Source organism: Salmo trutta, chromosome 9, assembly GCF_901001165.1.
Source record: "Salmo trutta chromosome 9, fSalTru1.1, whole genome shotgun sequence".
Taxonomy (NCBI): Eukaryota; Metazoa; Chordata; class Actinopteri; order Salmoniformes; family Salmonidae; genus Salmo; species Salmo trutta.
The window spans coordinates 28,802,307-28,816,109 of record NC_042965.1 but is presented as its reverse complement, the minus strand read 5'-3'; the positions used below and the strand labels follow the sequence as shown (position 1 = coordinate 28,816,109).

The 13,803-nt window shown below is 42.7% G+C and overlaps 1 protein-coding gene across 2 annotated transcripts in view; it reads left to right on the top strand.

The window, feature by feature from the left end:
* Positions 1–13,803, top strand: part of LOC115200353 (hexokinase-2) — a 92,182-nt gene that overhangs the window by 47,616 nt on the left and 30,763 nt on the right. For both annotated transcript variants that reach the window (XM_029763350.1, XM_029763351.1), the window contains exons 7-9: positions 9,654–9,837; positions 10,089–10,250; positions 10,411–10,644. In XM_029763350.1, coding sequence (XP_029619210.1) covers positions 9,654–9,837; positions 10,089–10,250; positions 10,411–10,644 — 580 coding nt within the window. The remainder of the gene's footprint in view (positions 1–9,653; positions 9,838–10,088; positions 10,251–10,410; positions 10,645–13,803) is intronic.

The window sequence follows — 13,803 nt, the reverse complement described above, 5'->3', positions numbered from 1 at the left end:
ACATGACTCACAAGTTGTCCTTATATGCAGACTATCTTCTTTTATACATCTCTAACCCTCTGGAGTCTATGCCCTATCTCTTGGACATGCTACAAGGTTTTGGGACATTCTCTGGTTATGTTAAACCTAACAAAAAGCGTGTTCCTCCACATTAATCAGTTAACAGAAGGTATTGGGTATGCCAAATTCCCATTTATGGTGGAGCATCAGCTCTTTACTTATTTGGGGATAAAGGTCACACACTCATTTAAGGCTCTGTTTAAACATAACTTCAAAACATTCCTGGAGCGCACTGAGCAGGATTTCATAAAGTGGTCGTCTCTTCCCATTTCATTAACAGGTCGCATTCATTCTGTTAAGATGACTGTACTACCTAGGTTTTAATACTTATTCTAAATGATCCCCATTTTTCTGCCAAAGTCGATGTTCAAACAACTGGACAGCTACATTTTCAACTTAATTTGGAATAAGTAAAATCCACCAATGAGAAAGGTATATCTAGGGAGACATAAGCCCGCAGGTGGGCTGGGCCTTCCCAATTTGTTACACTACTACTGGTCAGCAAATATATCTAAATGTGTTTATTGGGTTTCTACATTTCAAAACAAGCATGGCCCAACTTGGGCTATCATGGAGTTACAGTCAACCTTCCAACTTCTCCAGCCTCGCTCCTGTGCTCCCCAATGCCCATGAATCTTGGCGCCCATGTTTTGAACCCCATTGTTAAGAACTGCCTTAAAATCTTGTCCCAATACCGAAGTCACTTTAGCCTTAAACAAGCAAGCGGCTTCTCCCCATTAACATCTAATCATCTCTTCCCAGCGTCACAGATTGACACGGCATTCCAGTGCTGGCATAGGAACAGTCTGGTGTTTTGCTGGTGACCTATTTGTTGATAATTCATTTGTCTCATTTGATACTCTGGCTGTTGACCATAATATTCCCAATACCCACTTTTTTAGATACCTGCAAACTTGCAGCTTTGCCAAAAAACATTTCCATTCATTTCCACTCGAGCCCACTAAGTGTCCAGTCGAGAGGTGCTTAGATCTTAACCCTTATCTGAAGGGCACAATCTCCAGATTATACGACATAATACAGAACATTAATCTGTCTTCCTTTGCAATACAAAATCTGCATGGGAGCAAGACATAGGTGGCGAGCTACCCAATGATATATGGCAACAAAGTATTGAGTGTATCCACACATCATTTTGCATAAGGCATGGGCTTATTCAGTTTAAGGTTTTGCTACGACTCCATTACTCAAATGACAGATTGGCAAATGTTTACCCCAAGTGTCCAGCGACTGTGGGACACATGTTTTGGTCATGCCAATCTTTGAGTGGCCTCTGGGACCCCATTTCTGAGGCATTCTCACATATGTGTAATACAACTGTTATCCCCAACCCGGTCACTGACATTTTTGGTGTACTTCCTCTAGACCAGAATGCTACCACGCATCCTCTTTCACTGGAAGTCTGCAAAGCCGCCTTCCTTGATGCAGTGTATTAAGGAGGTGATGTCATCTCTGCCTCTGGAGAAGGTTAGGTACACTGTGCATGGGTCCCGACAAAGGTTTGACCTGGTCCCCATTAATACAATACATGGAGAGCCTGTCTTTTACTTAGAGTAACTTGCATAAGCAGTCATGTCTGCTCTAGTGGCCATTTGTGCTGATAAGAGTTTTTATTGAACTTTTTTTCTCCATAGTTTTTGTTTCTATTACTGTTTGTTTCTGTTTTTCTTTCTTATTTAACTTACTTTTATAGATGCCTTGGTGGGTGGGTGGTTTAGGACTGGAGGGTGGGACAGAGAGAACGGATGGATGGGAGAATTAGGGGTTAGGGTTGTACTGTTTTTGTTGTTATATCTGAAAATCTATAAATAAAGTTAAAAAATATATATATATACAGTTGAAGTCGGGAGTTTACACACACCTTAGCCAAATACATTTAAACTCAGTTTTTCACAATTCCTGACATTTTAATCCTAGTAAAAATGCCCTGTCTTAGCTCAGTTAGGATCACCACTTTATTTAAATAATGTGAAATGTCAGAATAATAGTAGAGAGGATGATTTATTTCAGCTTTTATTTCTTCATCACATTCCCAGTGGGTTAGAAGTTTACATATACTCAAATAGTATTTGTTAGCATTGCATTTAAATTGTTAACCTCTCTAGGGTATGTGGGACGAAATCGTCCCACCTACGTAACAGCCACTGAAATCAAGTCGCGCGATTTTTGAATCGTTAGAAATACTATTACTTCAATTTCTCAAACATATGACTATTTTACAGCTATTTAAAGACAAGAATCTCGTTAATCTAACCCCACTGTCCGATTTCAAAAAGGCTTTACAACGAAAGCAAAACATTAGATTATGTCAGCAGAGTGCCCAGCCAGAAAAAATCAGACACCCATTTTTCAAGCTAGCATATCATGTCACATAAACCCAAACCACAGCTAAATGCAGCACTAACCTTTGATGATCTTCATCAGATGACACACCTAGGACATTGTGTTATACAATACATGCATGTCTGTTCAATCAAGTTCATATTTATATCAAAAACCAGCTTTTTACATTAGCATGTGACGTTCAGAAAAAGCATAACCCCCGCAAACTTCCGGGGAATTTACTAACAGTTTGCTAAATTACTCACGATAAACGTTCACAAAAAGCATAACAATTATTTTAAGAATTATAGATACATTACTCCTCTATGCACTCGATATGTCCGATTTTAAAATAGCTTTTCGGATGAAGCACATTTTGCAATAATCTAAGTACATAGCCCGGCATTACAGGGCTAGCTATTTAGATACCCGGCAAGTTTAGCCTTCACCAAAATCACATTTCCTATAAGAAAAATGTTCTTACCTTGCTTGTTCTTCATCAGAATACACTGCCAGGACTTCTACTTCAATAACAAATGTTGGTTTGGTCCCAAATAATCCATCGTTATATCCAAACAGCGATGTTTTGTTCGTGAGTTCTAGACACTATCAGAATGCTTCTTCACGGTCCCGCGCATGGCGCATTGGCGTGTCAAAAATGTCAAAATATTCCATTACCGTACTTCGAAGCATGTCAACCGCTGTTTAAAACCAATTTTTATGCCATTTATCTCGTAGATAAGTGATAATATTCCGACCGGGAGTATGCATTGAGCCTAAACAGCCGAATAAAATTTCTCCTCAGGAGCGACTCGTGCACGCGCCTCATTCAAAGGTCCTCTGAGTCGACACTTACAAAAGGTGATAATGTGTTTCAGCCTGAGGCTCCCTCGTAAACCTTCAGTTATTTCCCGGGCTCTGAGAGCCTATTGGAGCCCTGGGAATTGTCACGTTACAGCTAAGATCCTTACTTTTCAATAAAAAGATGTAAGACGCACGACTCCTTGTCAGACAGGGTACTTCCTGCTTGAAACCTTGTCAGGTTTTTGCCTGCCATAGGAGTTCTGTTATACTCACAGACACCATTCAAACAGTTTTAGAAAATTCAGAGTGTTTTCTATCCAAACCTGAACAATAATATGCATATTCTAGCTTCTGAGTTGGTGTAGGAGGCAGTTAAAAATGGGAACATATTTTTTCCAAAATTCTCAATGCTGCCCCCTAGCCCGTAGAAGTTAAAACATTTCGGGTAGCCTTCCACATGCTTCCCACAGTAAGTTGGGTGAATTTTGGCCCATTCCTCCTGACAGAGCTGGTGTAACTGAGTCAGGTTTGTAGGCCTTGTCATGCTGAAACAGGAAAGGGCCTTCCCCAAACTGTTGCCACAAAGATAGATGCACAGAATCGTCGAGAGTGTCATTGTATGCTGTAGAGTTAAGATTTCCCTTCACTGGAAGAAAGGGGCCTAGCCCGACCATGAAAAACCGCCCCCAGACCATTATTCCTCCTCCACCAAACTTTACAATTCTCAATTTGCATTGGGGCAGGTAGCGTTCTCCTGGCATCCGCCAAACCCAGATTCGTCCATTGGACTGCCAGATGGTGAAGCATGATTCATCATTCCCGAGATCGCGTTTCCACTGCTCCAGAGTCCAATGGCGGCGAGCTTTATGTCTCCAGCCGACGCTTGTCGGCCATGGAAACCCATTTCATGAAGCTTCCGACAAACTGTTCTTGTGCTGACGTTGCTTCCTGAGGCAGTTTGGAACTTGGTAGTGAGTGTTGCAACTGAGGACAGACAATTTTTACGCGCTTCAGCGGTCCCGTTCTTTGAGCTTGTGTGGCCTACCACTTCGCGGCTCAGCCATTGTTGCTCCTAGATGTTTCCACTTCACAATAACCGCACTTACAGTTTACCTGGGCAGCTCTAGCAGGGCAGAAATTTGACAAACTAACTTGTTGGAAAGGTGGAATCCTATGACGGGGCCACGTTGAAAGTCACTGGTCTCTTCAGGAAGGCCATTCTTCTGCCAATGTTTGTCTATGTTTGTCTATGGAGATTGCATGGCTGTGGCTCGATTTTTATACACCTGGGTGTAGCTGAAATAGCCGAATCCACTAATTTGAAGGTGTCCACATACTTTTCTAGATATAGTATATATCACAATATTTAATGAGTACATCATCACAATAGGACAAAGGTTGAGATCGCCCAACCCTATGGCACACTTCCAATGTTTTGAGTGAGGTACAAGGTACTGAGCCCTTAATCGATACAGTCCACACACAGGCCTAATCAATTGGACTCAATGTTCTTGCTCCCAATCTTCTCACTCCGTATGTTCTTGCCATATACAAATCCCCAATGTATTTATTTGGACAGTGAACTTTCTCAGTCATCATTATTCAGGATTCATTCATGATTTTCCATAATCATGGTAGCACCCACATTAAAGAGATTCTCCAGTACTTTTATATACTTTTAATCCAGTAGTTCTGAAAGTAGCACTCATGAGCCAAAAGTGGTCTCCGGAAATTGCGTATTACGTCACATACAGTACCAGTCAAAAGTTTGGACACCTACTCATTCAAGGGTTTTTCGTTACTTTTACTATTTTCTACATTGTAGATTCATCAAAGTAGCTACCCTTTGCCTTAATGACATATTTACACACTCTTGGCATTCTCTCAACCAGCTTCATGAGGTAGTCATCGGGAATATATACTGCTCAAAAAAAATAAAGGGAACACTTAAACAACACATCCTAGATCTGAATGAAAAAATAATCTTATTAAATACTTTTTTCTTTACATAGTTGAATGTGCTGACAACAAAATCACACAAAAATAATCAATGGAAATCCAATTTATCAACCCATGGAGGTCTGGATTTGGAGTCACACTCAAAATTAAAGTGGAAAACCACACTACAGGCTGATCCAACTTTGATGTAATGTCCTTAAAACAAGTCAAAATGAGGCTCAGTAGTGTGTGTGGCCTCCACGTGCCCGTATGACCTCCCTACAACGCCTGGGCATGCTCCTGATGAGGTGGCGGATGGTCTCCTGAGGGATCTCCTCCCAGACCTGGACTAAAGCATCCGCCAACTCCTGGACAGTCTGTGGTGCAACGTGGCGTTGGTGGATGGAGCGAGACATGATGTCCCAGATGTGCTCAATTGGATTCAGGTCTGGGGAACGGGCGGGCCAGTCCATAGCATCAATGCTTTCCTCTTGCAGGAACTGCTGACACACTCCAGCCACATGAGGTCTAGCATTGTCTTGCATTAGGAGGAACCCAGGGCCAACCGCACCAGCATATGGTCTCACAAGGGGTCTGAGGATCTTATCTCGGTACCTAATGGCAGTCAGGCTACCTCTGGCGAGCACATGGAGGGCTGTGCGGCCCCCCAAAGAAATGCCACCCCACACCATGACTGACCCACCGCCAAACCGGTCATGCTGGAGGATGTTGCAGGCAGCAGAACGTTCTCCACGGCGTCTCCAGGCTCTGTCACGTCTGTCACGTGCTCAGTGTGAACCTGCTTTCATCTGTGAAGAGCACAGGGCGCCAGTGGCGAATTTGCCAATCTTGGTGTTCTCTGGCAAATGCCAAACGTCCTGCACGGTGTTGGGCTGTAAGCACAACCCCCACCTGTGGACGTCGGGCCCTCATACCACCCTCATGGAGTCTGTTTCTGACCGTTTGAGCAGACACATGCACATTTGTGGCCTGCTGGAGGTCATTTTGCAGGGCTCTGGCAGTGCTTCTCCTGCTCTTCCTTGCACAAAGGCGGAGGTAGCGGTCCTGCTGCTGGGTTGTTGCCCTCCTACGGCCTCCTCCACGTCTCCTGATGTACTGGCCTGTCTCCTGGTAGCGCCTCCATGCTCTGGACACTACGCTGACAGACACAGCAAACCTTCTTGCCACAGCTCGCATTGATGTGCCATCCTGGATGAGCTGCACTACCTGAGCCACTTGTGTGGGTTGGAGACTCCGTCTCATGCTACCACTAGAGTGAAAGCACCGCCAGCATTCAAAAGTGACCAAAACATCAGCCACGAAGCATAGGAACTGAGAAGTGGTCTGTGGTCCCCACCTGCAGAACCACTCCTTTATTGGGGGTGTCTTGCTAATTGCCTATAATTTCCACCTGTTGTCTATTCCATTTGCACAACAGCATGTGAAATGTATTGTCAATCACTGTTGCTTCCTAAGTGGACAGTTTGATTTCACAGAAGTGTGATTGACTTGGAGTTACATTGTGTTGTTTAAGTGTTCCCTTTATTTTTTTGAGCAGTGTATTTCAATTAACAGGTGTGCCTTGTTAATTTGTGGAATTTCTTTGCTTCTTAATCTGTTTGAGCCAATCAGTTGTGTTGTGACAGCGTAGGGGAGGTATACAGAAAATAGCCCTATTTGGTAAAAGACCAAGTCAATATTATAGCAAGAACATCTCAAATATGCAAAGAAAAACGACAGTACATTATTACTTTAAGACATAAAGTTCAGTCAATGCAGAACATTTCAAGAACTTTGAAAGTCTATTCAAGTGCAGTCCCAACAACCAAGCGCTATGATGAAATTGGCTCTCATGAGGACCGCCACAGGAAAGGAAGACCCAGAGTTACCTATGCTGCAGAGGATAAGTTAATTAGCGTTAACTGCACCTTAGATTGCAGCCAAAATAAATGCTTCATATAGTTCAAGTATGAGACACATCTCAACATCAACTGTTCAGAGGAGACTGCTTGAATCAGACCTTCATGGTCAAATTGCTGCAAGAAACCACAATTAAAGGACACCAATAAGAAGAAGAGACTTGCTTGGGCCAAGAAACAAGAGCAATGGACATTAGACCAGTGGAAATCTTTCCTTTGGTTTCATGAGTCCAAATTTGAGATTTTTGGTTCCAACCGCCCTGTCTTTGTGAGACACAGAGTAGGTGAACGGATGATCTCCCCATGTGTGGTTCCCACTGTGAAACATGGAGGAGGAGGTGTGATGGTATGGGGGTGTTTTGCTGGTGACACTGTCTGTAATTTATTTAGAATTCAAGGCTTAACCAGCATGGCTACCACAGCATTCTGCAGCGATAAGCCATCCCATCTGGTTTGTGCTTCGTGGGACTATCATTTGTTTATCAACAGGACAATGACCCAACACACCTCCAGGCTGTGTAAGGGCTATTTGACTAAGAAGGAGAGTAATGGAGTGCTGCATCAGATGACCTGGCCTCCACAATCACCCGACCTCAACCCAATTGAGATGGTTTGGGGTGAGTTGGCCCATAGAGTGAAGGAAAGGCAGCCAACAATATGTGGGAACTCCTTCAAGACTGTTGGAAAAGCATTCCAGGTAATGTTGGGTGAGAGAATACCAAGCGTGTGCAAAGCTGTCATCAAGGCAAAGGGTGGCTACTTTCAAGAATACAAAATGTATTTTGATTTGTTTAACCCTTTTTTGTTTACTACATGATTCCATATGTGTTATTTCATAGTGTTGATGTGTTTACTATTATTCTAAAATGTAGAAAGTAGTAAAAATAAAGAAAATCCTTGAATGTGTAGGTGTGACCAAACTTTTGACTGGTACTGTATTTGCAGAAAACATAATCTGAAACACAACCAAAACATATTCTAAAGGCATGCAACAAGTTTGTAGAGTCACACGCTTGATATCATTGCATGCTAGGAATATGGGACCAAATACTAATCTTTTGACTAAATTGAATACACTAAGTGAATTTGTCCAAATACTTATGACACCTTTTTAAATGGGCGGACTACATATGTAAAGTGCATTTATTTCTAAACGTTAAAACAGACATGTATAAAATGACCCTTAAAAAGGTGACATTCTGTTTAAAACATTTGATCTCAAATTCAAAATGCTGGCGTATACCGTAAATTCCTGACTATAAGCCGCAACTTTTTTCCCACGCTTTGAACCTCGCGGCTTAAACAATGACACGGCTAATATATGGATTTTTCCCGCTTTCAATTTTTTTTCTTACAAAAAAACACATTCTGTGACGTGCTCAGTTTTTTGGCGGCATGAAGCTTTCATTAGACCAATGAAATTGCCGAACGGGTTAAGGTCAAACAGTGACGAGAGTGACAATGAAAATGATCCAATATCGGATGAAGCAATTCTGAGGCTATTCAACTCCGACGCTGAAGGAGATGACTTCAGTGGTTTCAGTGCACAGGAGGAGGAAGATAGTGACCAATGACTTTCTTGGTAGGCTACTTACTGTTTACTGCTAATTTTTTGTTACAAGCCGTGCTTCGTTAAAGCCTATTTATTTTTGTTACAAGCCGTGTTTCGTTAAAGCCTATTTATTTTTGTTACAAGCAGTGTTTCGTTAAAGCATGTGAAAAGTTAATTTGTTTCAATGTACCGGTAGGCACCTGTGGCTTATAGACATGTGCGGCTTATTTATGTTCAAAATAAAAATACAATTCAGTGGGTGCGGCTTATATTCAGGTGCGCTCAATAGTCCGGAAATTACAGTAGAGCCAAATTAAAAGTTTTAGCTTCACTGTCCAAGTAAATATGTAGGGGAGTGTAATTGCATATTGAACACTGAAGGTCTCCATTGGGAACACATTCCATACATAATTAGTAGGACTCAATCAGTATGTAAATAATGGAACTACTGTAGTTGTATTGTGACATGTTCAAGTGTGCTTTGGTGTTAGGGTGAGAAAAGCTTACCATTGAAACGTGTCTGTAAGTTTAGTACAATTATAAACCTAGAAGTGTGGTTGTTGAGGGAAGCTGAACCTATATGCAGTCTGGAAATGAAAAACAATTTACGTCATCAGATTAGTCACACATTCTCAATATACAAATTATTTTATTTAAAACACTATTTGGAAAAGAAAAAAAACCACCCAGAATGTCGTGTCTATTGTTCAACAAAAGAAACATTATTTTGCTGATCATCCCAAAAATGTAGCTGGCACAAAGTACAGCAGGGATACTCTTGTTGTAACCAAGCCTGGAGGGCCAGATGGAGTGCTGTTAGTTTCCAGATTTGAGAGAATCCTTGAATTACAGTATGGAGCCGAGCTCAAGACCAGTGTAATGTAGGGCTCACCTGGGCCTGGAAAGAGGTGTCTAAAATAGTCCAGGACAGAAAGAGATAGAAGGGGGGCCTTTTTGAGGCCTTAAATGCCGCATGGCGTGATGAGGCCTTGGTAAGTAAGAAGTACAGTATGACCATGTTGTCTATTGCTGCCCCCCAGGCACTGGCACCAACGCCTGCTACATGGAGGAGATGCGTCACCTGGAGCTGGTGGAAGGGGACGAGGGGAGGATGTGTGTTAACATGGAGTGGGGGGCATTTGGGGACGACGGCGCTCTGGATGATCTTCGTACAGACTTCGACCAGGATATCGACGCCGGCTCCCTCAACCCTGGCAAACAGCTGTGAGTGGCAGACAGACAACTGGCCCGCCCTCTACTTCTACTATACTGTCTATTACACTGGTCCTCTCTGTCTGTTGCCCAATCCCACCTGGAAAAGATATCAACCTCCAGCTGCTATATAGATCCGGCTTTGTGTTGAAAGTGTAATTTTCAGCTTGTTAAGTATCACCCTCAGCATTTACTCACAGCTAGCCAGGTGTTGTTGTAAATGTGTGACAGCCTGCTGTGTGTGTGTGTGTGTGTGTGTGTAGGTTTGAGAAGATGATCAGTGGGATGTACATGGGAGAGCTGGTGCGTCTGATCCTAGTAAAGATGGCCAAGGAGGACCTGGTGTTTCAGGGTCACACCACCCCGGACCTCGTCACCAATGGACAACTCCAGACCAGCTTTGTCTCTGCCATCGAAAATGACAAGTTAGTAGTTTTTGTGTGTGTACAATATGTGGGCCTATCTTGACATAACTTGGTTAATGATGATGATGATAGGTAGTAAATGTAATTCATACAAATACCAAACTGAATGTTATACTTTATAAGCTGGTATGTAACTGAGGTGGTACTATTTTCCTGACAGAGACAAGGAGGGTCTGGTGAGTGCAGAGAAGATGCTGAGGGGGCTGGGCCTGGACCCCTCTGTGGAGGACTGCGTGGCCACTCGGAGGGTGTGTCAGGTGGTGTCGACCCGGGCCGCCCACCTGTGTGCTGCCACCCTGGCCGCTGTGTTGAGACAGATCAGAGACAACAAGGCTGCAGAGAGGCTGAGGACAACAATAGGAGTGGACGGCTCTGTCTACAAGAACCACCCACAGTGAGTGGGGCGGGGGGGCGCGTACAAAGTGTGTGTGTGTGTGTATGTATGAGTGGGAGTGAGTGCGAGTGTGTGGGGTTCCGTGCGTGTGTGTGAGTGAGTGCTTGCGTGTGTATTAGTGCGTGTGTGTGCACACGTGTGTGAGCATGGAGATACTGTACTCTGGGGTTATCTCTAACATAGTTGGGGTCAATGACGCTGTCATTGCAGCTCCCGTCAATTCAGGATAGAACAGATGAAGTGTTGCACTTGACATGGCGCTCACTGTGTGTGTTTATTTAATACAAATAACTCCAAAATATATGTTTTATAATGCTTCTCCTTGAGCCCAGGGCCTAAAAAAAGTTTGGTCCACCAACCCCTGTGGTGGGTAGATTAAAAAAAATCTACCAGCCACTCAGATTTTCTACCTTCCAAAAATGTTTTTGTTGTTGCTAAAATTACACCAACAAACAGAAAAAAACCGGATGAACATGCTTTGTAAAGTTTCTTAAACAATAATGCATTTATTACTAGTAAGGTAACCTGGCGGGTAGGAGTATTGGGCCACTAACCGAAAGGTTGCTGGATCGTATCGCCGACATGTCTGTAAATGTAATTCTGACCCTGAGCAAGGCACTTAACCCCCAACAACAACTGCTCCCAGGGCGCCAAAGATGTCGATTAAGGCAACCCCCATCACCACTCTGATTCAGCCACCGGCACCACTCAAGGACATTCAGAGACTTGTCCCGAAGCCACTCCTGCATTGTCTTGGCTGTGTGCTTAGTGTCGTTGTCCTGTTGGAAGGTGAACCTTCGCCTAAGTCTGAGGTCTTGAGCGCTCTGGAACAGGTTTTGATCAAGGATCTCTTTGTACTTTGCTCTGTTCATCTTTCCCTCTATCCTGACTAGTCTCCCTGCCACTGCAAAACATCCCCCTTTTTATACCTGTGCACAGCGCTTCTAAAAATGAAGCTTTCACTCAGCTCTTCACGTGTGCACAGCCCCCAGCCAGGCAGTGTTGCAGTGCGAGGTGGGATAGGTTAACCTCCCTGGGCGAGGTGGGACTAGTCAACAGCCAGTGGAATCGCGTGGCGAGAAATACAAATACCTCAAAAATGCTATAACTTCAATTTCTCAAACATATGACTATTTTAAAGACAAGACTCTCGTTAATCTAACCACATTGTCCGATTTCAAAAAGGCTTTACAGCGAAAGCAAAACATTAGATTATGTCAGGAGAGTACCCTGCCAAAAATAATCACACAGCCATTTTCAAAGCAAGCCTATATGTCACAAAAACCAAAACCACAGCTAAACGCAGCACTAACCTTTGATGATCTTCATCAGATGACACTCCTAGGACATTATGTTATACAATACATGCATGTTTTGTTCAATCAAGTTCATATTTATAGCAAAAACCAGCTTTTTACATTAGCATGTGATGTTCAGAACTAGCATACCCACCGCAAACTTCCGGTGAATTTACTAAATTACTCACGATAAACGTTCACAAAAAACATAACAATTATTTTAAGAATTATAGATACAGAACTCCTTTATGCAATCGCGGTGTAAGATTTTAAAATGGCTTTGCGGCGAAAGCACATTTTGCAATATTCTGAGTAGATAGCTCGGCCATCACAGGCTAGCTAATTTGACACCCGCCAAGTTTGGTGCACACTAAACTCACAATTACTATTAGAAAAATTGGATTACCTTTGCTGTTCTTCATCAGAATGCCCTCCCATGACTTCTACTTCAACAACAAATGTTGTTTTGGTTCCAAATAATCCATAGTTATATCCAAATACCTCCGTTTTGTTCGTGCGTTCAGGTCACTATCCGAAGGGTGACGTACGAGCGCATTTCGTGACAGAAAATTTCAAAATATTCCATTACCGTACTTCGAAGCATGTCAAACGCTGTTTAAAATCAGTTTTTATGCTATTTTTCTCGTAAAATAGCGATAATATTCCAACCGGGCGACGTTGTATTCATTCAAAGGCTGAAAGAAAAAAATGGAGAATTCTCATGTGTCACTTTCCCCAGGCTGACCACTCACAAATTCTCCTGCTGTTCTTCGCCCAGAGACAGCAGACACCCCATTACACTTTCTGGCGCCTTCTGAGAGCCAATGGAAGCCTTAGAAAATGTCACGTTACAGCAGAGATGCTGTATTTTCGATAGAGATGCAACAGAAGGACAACAAATTGTCAGACAGGGCACTTCCTGTATGGAATCTTCTCAGGTTTTGGCCTGCCATATGAGTTCTGTTATACTCACAGACACCATTCAAACAGTTTTAGAATCTTTAGAGTGTTTTCTATCCAAATCTACTAATTATATGCATATTCTCGTTTCTGGGCAAGAGTAGTAACCAGTTTAAATCGGGTACGTTTTTTATCCGGCCGTGCAAATACTGCCCCCTAGCCCCAACAGGTTAACCTCTACGGGATGGGTGTCCCTAAACTGGGACGGTTGTTGCTAACGTGTGCTAAAGTGACTAGAATGACGTTTTATACAACACCCAACTTTCCGAGACATAGACATGTCTTATATAGGCATAAACCATAAATTATTTTTAATCTAATTGCAGTGTCCAATTAACAGTAGCTTTTACAGTGAAAAAATACCATGCTATTGTTTGAGGAGAGTGCACAACAACAAAAAACGTTTACCACGGCAACTGGTTTGATACATTCACCTCTGAAGGTAAATAATGTACTTACATTCAGTAATCTTGCTCTGATTTGTCATCCTGAGGGTCCCAGAGATAAAACATGTAGCATAGTTTTGTTGGATAAAATCTATTTTTATGTTCAAATGTAGGAACTGGGGATAGTGTTTGACCCCACTGCTGTCTCTGGCTCCACACCCACCCCGCCCAGCCATCTAGATGTGTGAAAGTTAGTGTATAAGCTAATAATCTATTTTGTATGACATTCCTGGGAGTGTGCAAACTGAAATGTTTTATTACCATTGTATTTTTGTATGTTCTCTATAGTTATGTACTTGAAAATGTATCAATTGACCAATTCGGCACATTTGGGCAAACTCCTGGCAGACTTGATACAAAATATTGTGCAGTAATGTAATTCTTCATTAGATCAGTCTGAAACTTTGTGCACACACTGCTGCCATCTGGTGGCCAACATCTAAAGTAAACAGTCT